This window comes from Myiozetetes cayanensis, unplaced genomic scaffold (assembly GCF_022539395.1).
Source record: "Myiozetetes cayanensis isolate MyiCay16 unplaced genomic scaffold, myiCay2020 scf6-25, whole genome shotgun sequence".
Lineage (NCBI taxonomy): Eukaryota > Metazoa > Chordata > Aves > Passeriformes > Tyrannidae > Myiozetetes > Myiozetetes cayanensis.
Window position 1 is genome coordinate 21,290,854 of NW_026087853.1, and position 15,512 is coordinate 21,306,365.

Consider the following 15,512-nt stretch of genomic DNA (forward strand, 5'->3'; position numbering starts at 1 on the left):
ATTCATGTGAGTCAGCTCAGGTCTGGAAATGGTCTTGTTTTGGGTACTTCTGGTAACCAAGTTGGTACCTCCCCAGGTAGAGGGCAGGTTGCTTCTCACCAGGGGATCTCTGCATCACTCTGCACTATATGTTTGGATGCAAACACACTCACTCAATCAACCCCACAGAACTGGGTAACCTAGCAACATAAGAACACAAATAGCTTTATATTTCAGATACTTAAGGTTTTTTGATAGTTATTCTTCCAAAAAACATTCACTGAAATCAATTGTTCCTGATATGTTGCCTTAAACTATAAAGCAACAGCCCGTTTTTTCTACCTAAATGTTATAAAAGCACTGGCAACTAGAACTACAGGACTAGAACTTCAGCCCCCACTGGAAATGTCGCATTTTTAAATCCTCTTTCCAACTGTTGCCTTAAAGCATGTCATCACTCAAAACACTGAGTGAAACAGAGCCACAGAGGTCAGCATCCACCTATATAAGAGTCAGAAATCAAGCGCTGTCCCTGTTTTAGTCCATGAAGGACCTTGAGACTATCTGTGGCATGTCTGTCAAAGCACAGACAGAGAATGAGGTCCCAGCTGAACTCATTGGGACTGGAACATATGTCTTCCCACCCAAATGTTGTTGCTTTCAGTTAGAAAGTCCTTCCCTGTGGCACCAAAATCCTTTTGGTTCCATCTGCAAAGCAGAGCAGCTTCAGGAGAAAGGACTGAGAGCCTTCTCCGACCCAGAACAGCTCATAGCTTTGTCATTATATTATCTATGGAAGTGGGAAACATTACTTGATACATCTTTCTCAGAGGAGGAAGAGAACAATAAAATCAGTGTTTTCCAGTTTAGAAAGGAAATAGCAGGTTTAATCTTTATGTATAAAGTGTGCTGCTTCAAGATCTAAATGAACACCTCAATCCCTGGAAGTCCCCAAAGTCAAGGAAAAGCCCTTCTCCACTTCTGAAGGCTACACAAAACACAGGATGGGGATCAGGATCACTCACTGGTAGGGCAGGAACGTGCTCCCAGAACTCTCAGAATGGGGCCAGAACTGGACAGAGGAACAGTTTCAGACACAGTGCAGTTTCCAGCTACTCTTTAACACCCTAACAGATCCACCAGCCCATCCTGAGATTATCTACATATTAAGCAGGCACCCAATAAAAGCTATGGATTTTGCTATGAAGATAAGGCATCTAAACCTGTGGATATGTGTTCAGGGAATCTGTATAAAGCTCTAGCCCTCCTTTCACACAGGGACTAAAGGAAACTAGTGGAGAGACTTCTACAAGGCCCCAGAGCAAATCCATGGCAAAGCCAGGAAAAGAACCCAGCAAAATCTCGGCTCACAGCCATGTTCATACTCCTCATGCCTATTCTGCCTCTGCAAATTAACTGAAATATTAGGATACACCCTGTATTTTACCATTGATCAGCCTTACAGCCTTTGGCTACATGTCCCAGGCAGCCTTGGAAGGTGCAGCCAAATGAGTGATTCAATTGCAAAAATTCAGATCCAAGATGAGTGGTTTGCCAGGGGATGCAAAACAAGTTTCAGAGCAGGCAGATGGCTGGAGGGCAGCACTTCAGCAGGTATGTTCACATCAACAGCCCAGAAGCGGCTGTTTGTTGGTATCCACGCAGCCACAAAGTTATCTTCAGCACAGCAAGAGGAAAGGGACCAAATCCAGGAAGAGTTCAGATTGTAACACTCAGCATAGCCCAAAGGGAGTTCAGAGAAGGGTTATATGAGCCATCGGGGGGACGAAGGAGCCAACTTCGGACAAATGATTCAAGAAGCCAAGTATTTCAGCTTGGCCAGGCAATGACTAAGGGAGGGATATATTGCAACAAGATTTGGATCATACTTTATAATATAAAGTTCCACTAACAATTGGTTTGGAACAGACTTACAATACAATTAACAGAAGTTTGTGAGCATATAGTATTGTAAATTACAAGCAGCTTACTGATCAGTCAGATTTCTCAACGCTCAGTTAACTATTTTATACCTTTTACAGGCTTTTACAAATGGAAAAATACTGTAACGTATGACTGTGATGCTTAAGAGCATAAGCCTGAATAAAGGACACAGGAATTATCCAAACAAGAGGGGTTTCAAAGCAGGGATCCCTTCATACTAAGGAAAATCTCCTTGCCAGGCACCATTGCATAACACCCCTGAAGCGATAACAATTGCTCATGTGGAAGAGTCACATCAGTTTAGTTATTTTAATGAAATTTAGCAGCCAGGAGCAAGAAGGCGCCTGTGGCATGTGACCAGTCAGCATTCAACAGCAGACTTTGGGAATCAATGACTTAGGGCACTGTATGGAGGTGGAATTAGTTCCAGTGAAATGACTGTAAGGACTGGTTCCAGTGAGGGGGGGAGGAGATTATATCAATTATCAGGAAAAATTTCTATTAGGCAACCAGTCCCCAAAACTATATCCATCAGTGGGAGGTCTCTTTGCCTGATAAATGGAAAAGTGCTCTGGGCATAGTCCTGAACCATCCATTACTGCCAAATAAACCCAGTGGATATTTCCTATAATATCATCTCTTATACTACCATGAGAAAACTGAGCTAATTTGAATAGTCTTGACTCCTTGTGATGAGTATACCCTTCTGAGGCCAGAATTAATGAGATGGGTGATACGGTTTTCTTTTCTGGGCTTTAAATTTCACAAATGAATCTACTATGCTATCCATACTGAGGTGGTGCTTCAGCAGGAGGAATTGAAGAGTACAGAAGAAGGTGCTTTAATTGTCTAACATATACAGAGAGCAACTCAAGGCAGGAAAAATTAGGCAACACCCATTCCACAGTTATGAAGAGTGCAAGGCCCAAAGACTTTAACAGAAACAGGTAGAAGTTCTCAGGTTGTTCTGAACAGCGTCATCCTGGCTTCTAATGCTAAATGAATGCTGCGTATATTTTAGCTTTGCTGCATGATGAGAAAGGGTATGTGTATTCCTTCTCCCCGTATAACAGGAGCCTGGTAAGAAGCATTATGACATCCTATGAACTACACACATTGGCATTCCAGAGATGGCACAATAAAAAGACTCATAGAAAATACAAAGGCACACATCCTTGTTACTACTGGCTGGCCTTCTCCCCTAGGACACCAGCAAGACTTCATCATCCCTGAAGACAAGTTTTCATGTTATGGGAGCGAGCTAACCATACTGGACAGCAATCTAGGCTCAGTCAGATTTTGTATTCTATTAACTAATTGCTGTCCTGACTTTTAAATGAGAATAGAGCATCTTTCCAGTGGCCACATATACATCTGTGACCTCTAAAGAAGATGCAGCAGCTGATAAAAGTAGCTGTTACAAAGATAATTAAAAACCTGTCAGCAACAGGAAAAGAGGATGCAGGAAAGGCACTGCATCTGAGGCAAACTTTGCCTCATTCTCCAGTACTAGAGTACCTTTTTAAGGTAGACTCCAGACACATATTAGGTTAGTCCTACTAGTCCCCTTCAGAGAAGCCAGCATCTACCTAGAAAGCCTCTAGTCTTACATGGTCAACCTTTTCCTCAGAGTCTTCATCCTAGAAGGATCAGGAGGGAAAAAGAGAGAAAGAAGTTAAAAGGAAGCACTATGGAAGCCAGCACAAAATAGCTTGAAGAACGACATTTCTGGCTGTCCTGCAGCACATGCTTCGCCACCTTATTCACTTGAACAAAGCACAAAATTGATCCCACCATTGTCATTTATGCATAAACCGACTGATGATACTTAAAGCAGGAATGTTTGACTGCAATGGCAGGAAAGTCTGACAGTAGCAGACCTTGAAAAGAAACATGAGCAAGAAGAGAACAGACTTAGTTCATTCTCCCTATAGAATGAAAAAACCCAAATTATTCAAGTGCGTAGGATGCCTGAAAGATTTGTATGGATAGCCACTGCAGCCATGCCAGAGACCAGAAATTATGCTGGACCAGTCACACCAGAGGTTATATAGTGTAGTAGGCTGCAGCCTTTTTTAGGAGCTGCTGTTTCTCAAGACAACCTCAGATCCTTGCCTGGGAGCAGGAGCTGTAGCAGTTAGCATAAGACAGGCATAGCTGACAACAGTGTTCACTTTAGCAGATGCTCTATAGCTAACACTGTAGTACAGGGGAGTAGCTTGGTTGTGGGGTAGATGAGTAACTCAAGGAAAGCAGTCTGTTAATCACTGTGAAAGCTGCAAACTGGTTGAGAACCTTTTAAATGAGCAGACTGTCAGCACCACCAGTGGCAAAAACCACTGTTGTCAAGACACCAAATGCAAGGAGGCGATTAAGAACCAGGTAAGCTCTATGCTATTCTAGAAATCACAGTGTTCAGAATCACCCAGGGAGAGAATCTAGGGTATCCTAGATGGACTGCACCAGGTGTACGCATATGACAGCTGGAAAAACTCCACTAACCCACCTGATTCTTCTTCTTCTGCATCATCTCTCCTGTGGACCACAGAAGCCATGTGATTCATAACTTGCATATATCTCTGATTAAAGTGGTTTGGTATCTGAGTTCACCTACTGTCTGTCTTGTCATCTGTTCTCATGGTCTTACTAGGGCAAGAGCAGAGGGAGGCTACATGCAGGTTAGGACAGCTGGAGTACAAAAGTATCCATATCAATGAGCAGCATGAATGAGGTCAGATTTACCCAACTGGTAAAAATCTGTTGGAAGTGTGTATCTGTCAGCCAGGGACTCACTTGATCCCACATCCAAACGCAGAAAGGCTTCTGTGGGGCCCAACGTGACCTAAGCTTCTCTGGATGTACAGAGTCCGAGCGGTCTAAGACTTACACTAGCACAGGGGAAAATCCAGCTGGTCAACACATGTTAGAAAAGCATTTAAATAACTACTTCTTTGAGCAGTCTTCCACGTGGATTTCACTCTCAGCAATTCATTTTTTTTTTTATTGTTTATTCATTTGGGTTAGATAATGGAATCCTATTTTAAAGATGCCTGGATGTCAGCCTAAAGAATCACTGCCAGGAGTGTTTGTAAATTGGGTGGTAAAGTCCAGATAGCTGCTTTGCAAAATTCACCTGTGGGAACATCCTTGCAATGTACAGTGGAGATGGCCCAAGCTTTCATCTGTCTACATGAAAGTACCCTGATTAAGGTATTTTTTACAGCACAGAAATGCTTACTTTTTAACTATCACCCAAGGACCACAGCTACAAAGGCAAGCTCACAAATGCCAGGTAGGATAACAAGAGAAAAACATACTTTCAGAATTGAAAGTATAGAGCCTTTTCCCAGCTGTGGTGAAACATGGAGAAGAGAACCAGCAGGGAACTTGATTTCTGGGAAAATCCTGATTTAAAGTGATCTTGTCCTACATGTGTGTAGATACTATCAACATAGTCTGGAAAATCCTCATTTTGGAGGCTGACATATTGCATATTAAAGTAGTCTCTGCTCAAAGGATCTACAAAGTGCCATCAGACACACACTGGAAAAATCATATTGAGGTTGTAAGAGTAGAAATCAGGGAACTCTTGAACAAGGTCCCAAGGGAATCCTGTCACCACAGGATGAAGAGAAAACAGACTCTGGAAACAAGATAACATTGCAATATTTCTGCATACAGATTTCTTATAGAACAACAAATAGTTCACTCTCGATGAGATAACAGAAAAGTCTGCTGATACATTTTTAAAATTTTTCCACTCAGCTTTCCAAATCAATCTCATTGAGAGCCCCAAACCTGGCCAAACATTGTCTTCTGGTGGATGTCATCAAGAATTCAGGCTTTTGGGTGCAGTGATGTTAGAGCCAGGAAATAGGTTTGACTTTCGTTCTACAGAAGTGTCCAGAAGTCCTGTTAGGATGAGCTAGCAAAGATCTTCAACAGATTTCATTATATGATCTGTCCCTCCCATTATAAAAATAACTTGGTCAGCTTGAGTCTCTCCCATTTTGTCAGAAACTTGATAGCATCAGAATGAGTAAATGTAACAGATCAAGCCAGGGGATGGGTAAGGCCTCTCTCCCTCTGAAAACAAATGTTTGAAATGTGGAGTTCTGGCATGTAGCTAGCAGATTTATCTCTAGGAATTCCCACTTAAAGCACATTCCCCTGGGTGCGCAAGAAGTGCCTGCCAATTTGCCAAGGAGCTCTGAAGGCAAGGTACATGCACAGCCTTTGCTGCAGGAGGATGCATCAATTACAGCAAATAATCATGTTCCTTCTTGCCTCGCAAAATAAGATGTAGCAGCAGCGTTGTTAGTACTTGTACTTCTGAAAAGGCAGGAATGCTCTGCATGTCAGATGGCAAACTGTGAGCCTTGTGACCTTTTGTGAGCCCCTTGAGGAGACAGAGGTCTATATTTGAAGACAATGCAGGCACTTCCACACAGGAATGGGAATTATCAAATAGAGACCCGGACAGAGGAATTACAGATTTGCTGCTATAGTTAAGAATATTATTGTGGGAGATATATACACATAACAGGCGCTGAGAAGATACTGAGATATCAGACTGTTTTCATAGAGCTTGAGGGAAGTATATTAGGCTACAAGGCACAAGACACTGCAGTTATGCCCTAGGGAAGGAAGGGAGTTTTAACAACACATTTGTGAGCAAAAGGCACACAGTTTGGAGTCTCTTTTGGAAGGGGGAGACCAGGTCAAGGAGAGATCAGCAGTAACCTGATAAGATCTATGCTCCAAGTCAGATGATTTGCCTATTGACTTCAAAACAAAGATCCTTTTAATTACATTAATTGTTCTCCCTCAAAGAGAATTTCCTTGTAATAAGCCCAAATGTTGAAACATGGATAGACAGGCACTTTTTGCATCCTTCAAGCAAGCTGCTCTGCCTGGAAAAGACTTTCTGGATATTTCTCAGTGCCATGAAAAGACCAGAACAATGGCACAAATGGTACGTTTATACCAGAAATTTGAGCTGGGTGGAAACTGAGTGGATTGGCATGGAATTAAAATAGGAAGAGTCAAAGTAAATTAAGCCAGTTTTAAAACTCTGAGGAACCTCTGAAGGTAGAATCGCCATCCTGAATGTGAAACTGCATATGAAATTGTGAATATGGCAAAGGTTTAAGACAAACCCCTTTGTCTTCAAAATCAGTAATAAGAATAAAACCTCTTGTGCTGAAATTAATTACATGAGGCCTACTCCACTAGTGCCAGTTCCAGAAAAAAACCAGAAAGGACTGTTTTTTATTTGCATTTCTTTTGGGAAGATTCCTTCAAAAGGTTTCAAGATGACCAGATCGCTGAGACATCCATTGTAACAGCTGATCCCACCACTTAACAGCAAGCCAAGGCCAAGCTTCCAGAAAAGTAAAAGGTGATTTCCAATCTAGGGTGAAGGAAAAAACAATATTAGTTCTATTAAATGCTCACTTTGATATCAAATATGGTCATGTATGAAAAGCCTCCAATTCCTCAGCAAAGGAAAAGCTGTGGATTATTTATAGTGGATTTTGTCTCTCCTCCAGTAGCTCCGAGGTTTTCAATTAACAGAAACATTTAGCAACAAAGACCTGTCTGAAGAGAAACTACTGACACAAACGATTCTTCCTGGTGGTTCAGATCCAGTAATAACATATTTGAAAGTTCTAAGGCGTGGAAGGCCTCACCCTTCTGCTGCTGAAAAGCTCACTGCTTTCAAACAGAGCACTGTAACTATTTCTTAGTCCTTTTCAGGGGTGCCCAAGGATTGGAGGACCTATGATCTCTTCCCAGCTAAATGGCTGTGATGCGATACACCAAGCACAACTGCAGTAACTTCCAGTCAACCAGCTGTATCCTTACGTAACACCCCAGTCTCTTTCGAACCAGGGAATCAGCCTATAAACTAGGACGGCCAGTTCCAGTAAGACAACAATCTGACAGTGAGCCACCCTAATCTGGAGGCCAACCAATGATTACACCCCCTTAAACGACCACCTGGTTTCTTTAAGACTGTTTTTACCTATGAGGCCCATGGTTATTTCTATTTCTTAAATTACGCCTTCTCCATATTCCCGCACAGAATCCATCCTAAATGAGTACAGCACACCTGAGGAGGGGAGAATGAGTAGGTGGGAGGTTCTCCACTATGTCTACTAAAAGAAAAGCACATACTTTCTCCAGAAAAAAAAGCCTGCTCTATGAGGCATTACTGTATGCTAAGGCATTACAGTGTATTTTCAACAGCATCCCAGGATCTCCAAGGAATTATTCCCCCCCAGCAAACCGTTTCAGCACAGATGGCTGGGACACAGTGTAATAGTAAAGTTTTGTCACAGCACAGAGGATCAGGGAGTAGCCAATCCCAAGACAGAAGGCCCCAGGGCTCTGAGCAGAGCAGCTTGAAGCACACTTGGAGCCAAGGTGGCCAGCAGGACAAAACAGGTTTGAAATTTAAAGAAGCCAAGAACATGTTATGCTGGAGACTATGACTGGCACTGCAAAAAGTTAAGGATCACCTCATGTAGACAATTATCACTGTCATCACTAAGGTGGAACTCTCATGACACTCTAGTCCCTCTGAAGATACCAGGGAGCAAAATCTCTATGTCATTTCTTGAGAAGTGCTCTTTCCAGCTGGAGAGGCCTGTGGAGAAGCCATGCTAACATCTGAGAGCAAACTTCCAGTAGAATTTGAGCATTCTGCAGCACTAAGCAAGAAAGTGAATCGAAACAGTTCAGATCTCATATTTCTGGATACAAGAGGATGTTGCCTCACTCTCCTGAGAAAGAGGGCTTCCAGACCCCCTTCTACCATTTGAAGATGTACTGATAGAGCAGATTCTGAACAACAGTTTTCCTCCAAAGACAAGTGGGAACTGAGTTTGCACATTATTACCCACAAGACAAAGCCTCAGATGCTGCAAAGTTGGATCCTAGAATGACCTCTGTAGCCTGTGCACGGAGGAAAGGAAACAGAGCATCACTACACAAACTTCCTAGTGATCACATCAGATACTGTACTCTGGCTCTAGTAAAAGCAAAGCACAAAAGCATCTGTTTACCTGTACTTTGTCCTGCTTCCATAGACAGTGGCAAAACTGGTCACAAAATGATGTGCCTGCTCGTATTTTAATTCTGGGAATCAAAATATTGGGAAGATACGCATGCACAGGAGGGAGAGACCCCACATTCTGTGTGATACTACTCTCCATACTTCACAGGAGAGACTGTAGCCCTAAATATGGTCCTGTGTGAAAACTACACATCCTGCAAAGGGCAACACCAGGAAAGGGACCGGGCAGTCACATGTGTCCCAACTCTAAGGACAAAAAACTTTAAAGGACAGAGCACAACACGCAGGAAAGGATCTCAGAAGAAATGAAGACTCCTCCGCTGGAGACACCAGCAGGATAAATGACAGGTTCTTCTGACAGTACACCCACCTCTCCAAGAGAAGCAGACGGGGAATTCTTCCTGATGAGATTTTCATCTGCCAAGAGGTCCTGCCGGGCTCGACGGCCCATCTTTAGTATCTGGAGCGCAGGGGGAGATACGAAGGAGCGGAGGGCACACGGTTATTGATAAAAGCTGTTCCAGGGCAGGGGGAGAAGGCGAGACACGGCTGTGCCGCCGCGCCATGCCCCGCGGCGAAGCGCGGTGCCCTCACACGCGGTGCGAAGGCACCACAGCCGCAGGAGTTCCCCCCGCCGCCGCCTCCCGGCCCACCGGCCGGCCCACGGCAGCCAGACCGGGCGGGCCGACTCCGGGGGCGGCCCACGCCGCCGCCCCGCCGAGTGCCCTCCCGGCCCCGCGCCCGTCCCGGACCGCCGAAAGGCCCCGCGGCTCCGCTCGGAGAGGCCGGGCCTCCCGGACCCGCTCACCCCGGCCACGCCGCCCCGCCGCGGCGCCTCCGCTCGCCCGGGCTCGGGCTCAGCCTCAGCCTCCATCTGCCGCCGCCGCCGGGGCTTCCGGCGCACAGCCCGCCCCGCCGCCCCGGCAACCGCGGCCCGGCAACCGCACCGGAGCGCCCCGCTGGGAGCCCCGGGCAGCCACAGCAACATCCAGCGCCCTGGCAATCCCAGAACCTTGGCCTGGCCACCGGTGACAGCAGTGCTGCAATACGTCATGCAGGTACTCTGTTACCCGGGCTTAATCCCACGTGCAGCGGGGCAGGTCAGGAACAGCCTGCCACTCTGCCTTCTACAGCTTTTTGCCGTAGACACTTTTTAAGTTCCCACTAAGGCAAATAATCCCAGCCTTGTCCGTCTCCTCACAGAGGCTCCTGCCAAGTCTCCTGATCGCTTCTGATGCTCTTCCCAGTTCTCTCTGGCGCTCTAACACTGCTTTCCAGATGGGGCAGCCGGTCTCCAGAGCACAAGTGGAGGCAGTCCCGAGGATCAAATATAAGCACAACGATCATTACACACGTGCCTCGTAAGCGTGAGTTGTGCAGAGATTTCCACTGAGCTGCATAAAACGTCTCCAGTCTGCTTCTTGACTGGACAGATGTACAGATTAATTGTAAACAGATCTGGTTTTAGCTCCACATGTTAAATAAACATTCAGTTTTCCAGTGCTTTGTTCATTTGCTTATATTTTTTCTGGTATCTCACATTCCTCAGAATCTTCAACCATCCTCATTAACCTAAATAATTGTCATTTATTCTGCTGCTACAATAAAGAACTGTGCCACACCACAAACTACATTGTTAACACTTCGCCATGATGAAAATTGACTGTGTAACCCTAAACTTTTAAGCCTTCCAAGAAAACCTATTACTAAAGGCACCAGATCTCACTCCATACCTGCTTAGCTTTAGTAGCAGCTCATGGTTTGGCTGAGGAACTTTCAGAAGTCTAAATAAATTGTATTAAATAATTCTCTTTTTTCCATTTCTTACTGACATGTTCAAGTAGTTGTTCTGTGATGATCTAAGGATTAAGTGAAATAAGATTTGTGGGCAGAGGTAATAATTTTTTATTAGACCAACTGATATAGCTGGAAAAAAACATACAAGAAGTGTTTCTGTGCCTGAAAGCTTGTGTGTTTTTTCCAGCTATATCAATTGGCCTAATAAAAGATATTATCTCTCTTTACAAACCTTGACGTGTTTAAGGAATTCAGTAAGTGAGACATGATTTTCCTTTTTTAAAGCCAGGCTTGTTGGGCTTTATGAAATGATGATCTTCTAGATACTTTGTGCTTGTTTTAATTACAGATTCAAGTGTTCATGAAGTATAGAGGGCAGTTTTCACCTAGCCCATGCTTCACCACCAGGGCCACGGGAATATGCCCCTGCATTTCCCAGTTCCCATCCACTCCTACAAAGAGCTGCTGCAACAATGCAGCTACACAGATGCCAGGAGATAGAGGGGACTGTGGGTCTGGGGTTACAGTAACCACTGCAAGATGTGCTAGTACAGGCATACACTTACAGCTGACCTTGATCAGAAAAACAGCATCCCAAGAAGAGCATGATAGCACCCAGAGCAATGTCTGCTAAAGCTGGAGGGCACCCCTGGGGTGGGAATCCTTGGGTAGGAGTGCATCGCCAGCATTGTGGCCCCAAACAGGTAGCTGGCAGGGTGTTCCTACTGGAGGCAGGGTAGAGACAATACCAGGTGTCATCCTGGACAGACAGATCATGAAGCAGCAGGACCAGCAGGTTCACCTGTTTGGAACTGCCCTCTCTCTCCAAGCTCCACCTCGCAATTCCTCTGGGTCCCCATCCCAGACACCACCCCACCTCCACTTCCCAGCTCCCCTCAAGACGCTTGCTGCCCACCCCAGGGACAGAAGTCTCAGGCCAATAGAAGAAGGGCAGAATCCATGTGCAGGAAAGAAAACATTTAAGCACTTGGGGAATTGAGCCTTGCCTCAGAACTTTGACTTCTGACTTAAGAGATTCTCAATGGGAGAGAAGAGCAGATGTGTAGAAAAAATGAAACCCAAAATCTGTCCTGCCTCGAGTCCCTCCAGACCCAATTTATTGAAATGGAGTTTGTCATCCACCCTGACACAGTTCTGCCTGCTTGGGGAGGGCAACAGGGAAAAAGGAGTTTTTATTCATTGTTTCATAGTGTGGCTCAAATGGATCTTGCTTGCTTTAAGCATTGGGGTCACCTTTTCTGAATAGTTTAATTCTCCTCTGCCCTACTGGTGAAACCACAGGTAGCATTTGACCTTGGGCCTAGAACAGCTCCACTCAACCGAGAAGGAGCCAGGTAACAGGACAAATGTCTGGTGCTGCTGTGATTGCCCAAAGCCATTTTTTGTGCTTGCTTCCTGTCCAGTTCAGGTCTCTGGTGCCAGGGTTTCTCCTTCCCAGTGTACAGTTCCAGGTGTATTCTCAGGTCTCAGTCTGCCTTACTTGTTCGGTTTTGCCCTCACTATAAATCACACTGCTGCCACCCCCTCCCATCTGAACAGCAAGTAAGAACTACGCAAGCATTCCTTTCACGAACAAGTTCTCACATCTAAGCATGGACTCTCTCCATCTGGTTTCAACCCAAACTTGATCACGCAGAATAGGACTAACAGAGTCCCCCACTAGCACTGTTTACTGTTGATTACCCCTTGGCTGGACAGATGTATGAATAGAGCTTGTGTCTGGTCCTCCTACCCATGAGAAAGCCATAAGAGTCTGGGAAAGCAATCACACTTGAGCATTCCCATATGCTTCTGGTCCTAGACCACCTTTAGAGAGAGGGCACACATGTGCAGTTAAAGCTGCAGCTATGGTGGAAAGCTGACATGGTAGCACAATGACCACTTTATTCAGAGTTGCCAAAGGTTTTGTTAAGTAGCTCCCTGGCAGCAGTAAGATTTATGGGATGCAGGGCAATTCCAGTAGTAACAAGTGACACAGTGCTGCGCCTTTCTTCCTCACCCAATCCTCACGTCAGGCGGCCAGCCAGATTCCTGATTTTGACATGAGCCAATTCATTAAAAACAGTAAGCTTCCACTGGGAAGCAAAGTGCTCGGCAAAAACTGCTGCTGTAGCCTGCTCCACACTAGCAGCACACTGGCAGCTCCAAGCATCTCAATTTGATTTCTCTGCAGTTTGTTCTCCATGCACCTCGAAGTATTTACCTCGTCTCTATGGGGTTTTGCAGGAGGGAAACAACTGCAAATATTCTGTTATTTCTGTGGGTTCCAGAACAAAATCTCCTAACAATTGCAAAGCTCCAAACAAGAGGTTTCTCCTTCTGGAAGGTAGAAGGGACTTTGACAGGCAGCAAAGGCCCACGCATTTGCCTGTCTCGATCTCCACGAGAACAGATGCTGTTCGGGTTACATCAACCCCAGCTCAGATTGTCAAACCCCAACCAGAGTTGCCAAGTGTGAAATATATTTCCTATGACACTCACATGTTCAGTAGCCCTGTCAGGCTCTCCCTCAGCCTAGCTGGATTCCAGCATGTCCAAGATGTGCAACCTCTTAGTGACTGCTACTTGCAGCCACCAGTGTTGGTTCCAGTGAATGTCAGACCACAGAGATTCCACACCTCTCTCATCCCACAGAGCAACACCTGGAGCAGAAAGTGAGTGGCCCAATACAGGAACCAGCACCACACCTACATCTGCTATAATTTCCAAGCAGTAAGTCCCCACTGTCAAGTTGTAACAGAAAAATCTGATTGGAGCCATTAACAACATAAACTTACATTTTGTACTATTGCATTTCATCCAATTTCTACTGTGTCAGCCTTCAAATTTGCTTACACCCAGTCCTCCCCTGTATTGACAATGCCTCCCAGTTTTAGATAAGCAGCCAATTTCATTAGCACATCTATTTTGGCGTGCCAAGATCATTAATAAAAACTGGGCCCAGGACCAGCCTCTGAGGAACTCTCTTAATTTCTTATAATTTCTGTACTTATCTCCATCTTAACTAATAATTCACCATGCAGCACTGTAGTAAATGGATTGCTGAAGTCCAAAGCAATCAGTTCTACTGCACTTAGTGTGACCTCCAACCTAATGCAGGACAGAGGAGGTCCTAGTGTGGAAAAGCATCCAAAATTCATTTGGGAAATGCCTGGGGAGCTCTAGAAACATCCATCCCAATCTACGTTAAAATATTCCATAGATTGTTAACGTCAGCACTCAGAATTTGCACCTTACTCCAAGTTGTGATTTGCCTGACATCATCTTAAAGCCACTAGATCTTGTTACATCTTTGTCTGCTGCATCAAGGAGCTCAAATTCCTCTTCCCCAAGCAAAGCACAAGCGAACAGTGAGCAGCCCAGTCTTGTCTCCTCAGAGCTGCAGGGAATGGGCTCAGCAGGCATCCAGCACCCCCAGCTGCCCCATGGATCAACCTCTTCCACACTCTGAGTGAGCCCATGGCCTCTGGGCTGGCAGTACTCTCCCAGCCCCAGGCCCCTGAACATATAGGCGAGGGAAGGCTCCCTGCAGCTGTGCCTGGTGTTTCCAGCTGCGCTGTTGCTGGACACCACCGCTCCAGGCACAGGGGCCACATGCCCCTGGGGCCCACCTCTCCCAGAGCATGAAGATCCAGGACTTGCTTCTGCAGAGAGCTCTACCCAGCTCCCACATCGCCCACAGCCCCTCAGCAGCTGTGCCTGCCCCACTTCCCCAACACATCACCAGACCACTGGCAGTGCTTCGAGCGGCTCCCATGGTTGGGAAGGCACAAAGCTGCCACCTGGCCCCAGGAGCCTGGCCGGCTCAGGGGCTGCCCCTCTGCTGGCCCCAGGAGAAGCGCTGGGGAGTGGGGCCGAGAGTCCCTGCTCACCTGGGGCAGGGTCCAAGTGAGGGCATAAGGGCTCTCGCTCGCTCCAGGGGCCGGGAACGCCTCCCTGGTGTTCAGCGCAGCGGGCGCGGGCAGGGCATGGAGGAGGGAGGCCGGTGCGGCGGGTGGCCGTGGTGAGAACATGCCCCGGCAGAGGGGCCCGAACAGGCCCGGGTTATGGGTGCTGACCCCGGCTGGGGCCGGTGCTGTGTCTCTCGCGTGTGGTCCTGGCCCCCTCCGAGGGCGGCGGGTGCCGCAGCAGCCCCGTCCCTTCAGCGAGGGCTGCCGTGAAAGAGACCCCGCAGGGCTCTCTGTCCACCTGCCTTCCGGGCCGCGGGGCATCGCCCTGACCCTGACCCTGCCCCTGCCCGCCACCGTCACTGTGCCCGCGGGGCCACGCACGGCCGCCAGCCACGCCGCAGCCCCCCGTCCGCAGCGCGGCGCCCGGGCCCCGCCGCCCGGCGCCTCCCTCCCTCCCCCGGAAAGAAACCACATCAGGAAAGTATTCGGGGTATTTTTAGCGGCTTTTAATGCGATTTCGCAGCTGGAAGAGGGAGGGGCCTTCCCGCGCCACCCGGACCACCGCGAAGGACCCGCCCGCGCCCCCCAGTAGGGGGCGCCCGCGCGCCGCCGCCGGTGCGGTGCGGCGGCCACGTCGGAGGGCGCGCGGGGCCGGCCTGCGCGGAGGGCCCGGGCGCGCGGGGCCAGGCGGCCCCGGCGGCGCGAGGGGCGGCGGCGGGGCCAGGGGGCGGCGGGGGCCTCGCGGCTGCCGGAGCCATTAGCGAGGGGCCGGCGCGGGCGAAGGCCGGGCTTGGAGCTCG

General features: G+C 47.3%; 1 protein-coding gene across 2 annotated transcripts in view; it reads right to left on the reverse strand.

The window, feature by feature from the left end:
• The window catches only part of IFT43 (intraflagellar transport 43), a 45,233-nt gene extending 35,335 nt beyond the window's left edge, over nucleotides 1–9,898 (reverse strand). Inside the window, exons 1-3 of one of the 2 annotated variants that reach the window (XM_050336617.1) lie at nucleotides 9,813–9,898; nucleotides 9,375–9,464; nucleotides 3,534–3,563 (exon numbers count right to left, since the gene is read on the reverse strand). In XM_050336617.1, the coding sequence (XP_050192574.1) occupies nucleotides 3,534–3,563; nucleotides 9,375–9,464; nucleotides 9,813–9,878 (186 nt within the window). In that variant the 5' untranslated portion in view covers nucleotides 9,879–9,898. The remainder of the gene's footprint in view (nucleotides 1–3,533; nucleotides 3,564–9,374; nucleotides 9,465–9,812) is intronic. The other variant, XM_050336618.1, reaches the window with a different exon arrangement.
• Nucleotides 9,899–15,512: the final 5,614 nt, after the last annotated feature.